The sequence below is a fragment of the Chaetodon trifascialis genome, chromosome 1 (assembly GCF_039877785.1).
Source record: "Chaetodon trifascialis isolate fChaTrf1 chromosome 1, fChaTrf1.hap1, whole genome shotgun sequence".
Classification (NCBI taxonomy): Eukaryota; Metazoa; Chordata; class Actinopteri; order Chaetodontiformes; family Chaetodontidae; genus Chaetodon; species Chaetodon trifascialis.
The window spans coordinates 11,421,576-11,426,814 of record NC_092056.1 but is presented as its reverse complement, the minus strand read 5'-3'; the positions used below and the strand labels follow the sequence as shown (position 1 = coordinate 11,426,814).

The following is a 5,239-nucleotide window of genomic DNA, read 5'->3' as shown; positions in this document are numbered from 1 at the left end:
ATGACCATCCATGTAGAGGGGCTTGTGGCTATCGCGGTCTTCTATCTCCTGATCCTGTTCGTGGGCATCTGGGCGGCATGGAAGAACAAACACTCAGGGGAGGCGGAGGGCAGCGACCGCAGCGAAACCATCATGGTCGGAGGGAGAGACATTGGATTGTTTGTCGGTGGCTTTACCATGACAGGTGAAGTTTGTGTTTATTACTTAGTCACACTTTGGTCTCAGTAGAGCTGACTGTTTAAAAAGAGTTAGCTCTGAGGTCTGCTTTTGTTCTTTTAACACGTGAGGAAAAGCTGTGGGTTAGATAATTCACGTGTTTTCTAACGTAGAAAAACAAATAAGTGGCAACATCTTATAAGACATCACTCCACCAGCTTTAAGACAGATTCTGTGATTCAAAAGTGATTTATTTCGTGGGTTTTCAAGTGTTACGGTATAAATTGTGTGAATTTATATTTATTTTAAATTTAAAAAGACTCTCATTAATCAGAAAGTCAGAGTAGTGACATTTTTTGACAAAAAATGTGTGTGTGTGTGTGTGTGTGTGTGTGTGTGTGTGTGTGTGTGTGTGTGTGTGTGTGTGTGTGTGTGTGTGTGTGTGTGTGTGTGTGTGTGTGTGTGTGTGTGTGTGTGTGTGTGTGATTTTCAGCGACCTGGGTTGGAGGAGGATACATCAATGGCACAGCAGAGTATGTGTATCTACCTGATCATGGCTTGGCTTGGGCACAAGCTCCCTTTGGATACGCCCTCAGTCTTGTTGTGGGTGAGTGGTGTCATGTGTTTATCACGTCTAAAACAATGTAAAAATACAGGTGTGATATCACTTGTAAGCACACATTAATATATGATTTATTAACCCAATACATGATTGGTATATTTTTTCATGGTTGGATGTCAATTTTAAACAGATGTATTTTAAGAAACAGTGAAGAATTAAACCATAAATACATATATGCACATTTGAGGACCACAAAAGGCAGTGTGGTCTAGATTTAGGGGCCCCCTCTCAGCTCTGGATGGTGGGCGCCTCAGTTCTCAGCCTGTAATGTGTCCACTCTTTGTCCCAGGGGGTCTTTTTTTCGCTAAGCCCATGCGCTCACGAGGTTACGTCACCATGTTGGACCCGTTCCAGCAGCTGTATGGGAAGCGCATGGGTGGTCTCCTCTTCATACCTGCACTCATGGGTGAGATCTTCTGGTCCGCCGCCATCTTATCTGCCCTTGGTAAGTTCACGTTCCTGCGTGCAACAAAAGGAGCCTCTGGGCTATAAAATCAAAGTGTGTTCGAATTTTTGTCTGTATGGTGTTGCAGTGGCCATTTTTATCCTCTCATCTGTTTGTGCGTGACCTCAGGTGCTACTCTGAGTGTCATCGTGGACATCAACATTGAGATGTCTGTGGTTATCTCAGCACTCATTGCCATCTTTTACACCCTTGTTGGAGGACTTTACTCTGTGGCCTACACTGACGTCGTGCAGCTCTTCTGTATCTTTGTTGGCCTGGTAGGTTCACACTGAGCACAAGGGAAAAGCAGCAAAAAGTGAAATTTGTTAATGCTTTTGAGTAGATTTACTGTATCTGGCACACAGAACGTACTTTGACTTGACTTGAAATGTGCCAAATCACTCCGAGAACTATGCACAAAAATAGTCACACATGCTGTTCCAAGGGCACAGAGGGACATGAAATGACACTGCAAAGATTTAACTGTGACAAACGAGCTAAAGATAATTACCATTAAACCTATAATTCTTGTTTTTTAACTGTGTCTACTTGTTTCTGGCTGTCCCCAGTGGATCAGCGTCCCCTTTGCTTTGATCAACCCTGCGGTGTCAGACATTACTGTTACTGCAGTGAAGCAGGTGTATCAGTCGCCCTGGAGAGGCAGCATCCAGAGGGGCGACACCTGGGTCTGGATCGACAACTTCTGCCTCCTGGTACAGTAACCACGAGTCCTTCATCTCTCACAGTGGAAAAAAGGTCTGAAATGGATCGTACTGATCAGCTAGATGTCATCGTGATGAGGCTGTTTGATGATTAATCTTGTAGTTGATTGTCAGAAAATTTCTCATTGATAATTATGATCATCAGTCAAGTCATTTAAGAAGCGAAAATACTGAATGTTGCCGCTTTCAAATGTGGTAAGTTTAGTCCAGCCTGTGTTGGACATTTGTCTTTACTTTTTGACATTTTGTACACAAATACTGAAAATTAAGCCCATAAATAATCAATATATTAATCACTTACAATCAAAATTGCTTGTTACAGCCATGAAATGCCACAGTCTCTCTTAATAAGGCAAAGATCATCAGTGCACGAACAGCTACAGTATAGGTAGCTCTTTACAGCGAGGAGTTTTATACCTTCTGACGTTCCTGGATGATGTTTATTCTGCAACCACAAAATGAATGTCTCTGTGTCCTAAAAAAAAGGAACATCCTCTCTTTCTCTTTGTGACATTTCTTCACCTTTTTTTCCTGTTTCGTTTCTCACTGCTCTCTAAATGTGCTGCAGATGCTTGGAGGAATACCCTGGCAGGTGTATTTCCAGAGAGTCCTGTCTTCCTCCTCGGCTACCTACGCCCAGGTTCTCTCCTTCCTGGCTGCTTTCGGGTGCCTCATCATGGCTGTGCCCTCCGTTCTCATCGGGGCCATCGGGGCCTCCACAGGTTAGAGAGCTGATGCATGAGCTTGCATATGCACAGTCTGCTGCTGGTGTATTTGTTTGGGAATTGGGGGGGGGGTCTCTCTGGATGGGTCCATGTTGCCCTTAGATCTGAGAGAGCCTGGTAAATAGCAGCTGGTTCACCTCATCCATAATGAAGCAGCAATCCTTTTAATAACCACGCTGCTTGTGTAAATATTACATTAGACTGAGGCAAGGGACCAAATTAGAGGTCTGATCTCCAGATTTTCAGGCATCAAATTCCTCGGTGAACATCTGAATACACAAGTTTGTTTTGTCTTGTTTTAACATTTAAAATCACCATTGCTAAGAATTTTCCAATGATTGTGTATGTTTGATGTTGTTTTGAAATTGTAATGCATGAACTTCATCGTGTATTTGAGTAAGCTATTAGATTTTCATTATACTTCAGTATCACAAATGTTTAATTGCAAATGGTCTTAATGTCTGGGAAAGCTGGAAAAGTCTTGTTTCTCTAGAGGTCGTGTGGTTATTTCTTTCTTTCTTCATGTTACATGTCTGCTGAGAATATCGGATGTGTCATTGTAGTTGTTGATTGAATCTTTCCCTTTCTCAGACTGGAACCAGACGACTTATGGTGCCGTTTCTCCTAAAGAGAAGGACCAAGCAGACATGATTCTACCCATTGTCCTCCAACACCTTTGTCCACCATTTGTCTCCTTTTTCGGCCTTGGAGCGGTTTCTGCAGCTGTCATGTCATCTGCAGACTCTTCCATCCTCTCAGCGAGCTCCATGTTTGCGAGGAACATCTATCAGCTTGCCTTCAGGCAGTCGGTGAGGACATGTGTGGCAGTTTTTCTGTCAGAGTTAGTTTTTTTCTGGCTTCTTTTTGGTTGCTCTGCAAATGCCATGATCCTTTTCCCACTCCTGTTTGTCTCCTCAGGCATCTGACCGTGAGATCGTGTGGGTGATGCGGATCACTATCTTTGTATTTGGCGGTCTTGCCACGTTGATGGCGCTGGTAACCGGGACGGTGTACGGCCTCTGGTACCTGAGCTCAGACCTGGTTTACGTCATCATCTTCCCCCAGCTGCTCAGTGTGCTCTTTGTCAAAGGCACCAACACGTACGGCTCGGTGGCCGCTTACCTGTTTGGCATGTTACTGCGTATAGGTGGAGGTGAACCCTACCTGCAGCTGCCTCCTTTCATTTACTACCCCGGCTGGACCACTGAGCTGCGGATGCACCACATGACAGGGAAAATGGAGGAAGTGGTCATCCAGAAGTTCCCCTTCAAGACCATCTCCATGCTCGCCTCCTTTGTGGGTAACGTTGCCGTCTCCTACCTGGCAAAGTACCTGTTTGAGAGCGGCAAGATTTCACACAAGTACGACTTTCTGGACGCAGTGGTGTCCAAGCACAGCGGAGAGATTATGGATAAGACGACGCTTGTGAGTCGTGGCAACAACATCGGGCTGTCGGAGATGGCGCCCGTCAAACCGCGGCTGAGCGTGACCTTGGCAGCCGCCTTCACACGCCGTGACACGCTGCCGACGGAAACAGTGGAGGAGGAGGAGGAGTCCAGCCCTGACTCCTCTCACCATGATGAAGAATGACAAACTGTGGGATGTGAGTAGAAAAAAATTAAAACAAACATGTGACTGAACTGCCAGAGGACCGGTCGCTCTGTCAGAAACTGCAAAAAGAAGTAGCAACTAAGGGACAACAAGCAAACATCCTCCTTTTGGACTACAGAGATCCACATCCTGCTGGTGGTGATTGGATAACAGCCACATGTCAGGATGCATAGTGTAGCAGCTTGCTGATTGTCCAGACATGACGCTGAAGTGCATCACACACACACATGCACTCATATAGTACTCATAGATAGCTGGGTGTACTGTATATTCATCCTTTCTTTTGGTTTGGAGATATACTTAAAGAACACTGTGTTCAGAGAGTCTTAATTTGATTAGTTTATTTTTTTTAACATGAATTAAAAAGCAGATCAAATTGCAGAAAAATGGAGATAAGTGATGCTGAAAAAAGTGGTGAAATATTTGATCAATGAAATGAAGAAGTGACTGACAGCACAAGCATAGTTTACAATGATCTACCAATTAGATAAAAGCAATAACACACACACACACACACACACACACACACACACACTTTAACACCTGTACTGTTGTTATTCTAAAATCTGATCGTGAGAGAGTAAAGTAAAATAGATGAACCACAGGAAATGATGGAAAACGGGATATTTTAGAGTTTCAGTATGTCATATCAACATAACCCTTATGTCATTTGCAACCTAATTTACACCTGTAGCTCTGAATTAGCTGGTTTTGACCATAACGTCATAAAGTACAACACATGAGACGTGTTATCCAACACCTAAAGGCAATCATGGCTCTCCTATTAATTATTACTGATAAACAGTGAATCAACAAAGAAACAACCCATGTATCATGCTGAGTAGAAAATATACAAGCAGTAGTGATGGTAGTTGACTTGAAGCAGTAGCTAATATTCTCTTTAATGTCAGTTTTAATCATAAGAATCCGTGTAAGTTACTATTTAAAGATATCTTGT

The 5,239-nt window shown here is 43.5% G+C and overlaps 1 protein-coding gene across 1 annotated transcript; it reads left to right on the top strand.

Moving 5' to 3' along the window:
• Positions 1 to 4,916, top strand: slc5a7a (solute carrier family 5 member 7a). The gene is made up of 8 exons (XM_070965155.1): positions 1 to 184; positions 650 to 763; positions 1,068 to 1,223; positions 1,353 to 1,501; positions 1,793 to 1,936; positions 2,514 to 2,667; positions 3,262 to 3,479; positions 3,589 to 4,916. The coding sequence occupies exons 1-8, from the start codon at positions 1 to 3 to the stop codon at positions 4,258 to 4,260; spliced, it is 1,791 nt and encodes a 596-aa protein (XP_070821256.1). The 3' UTR covers positions 4,261 to 4,916.
• Positions 4,917 to 5,239: the final 323 nt, after the last annotated feature.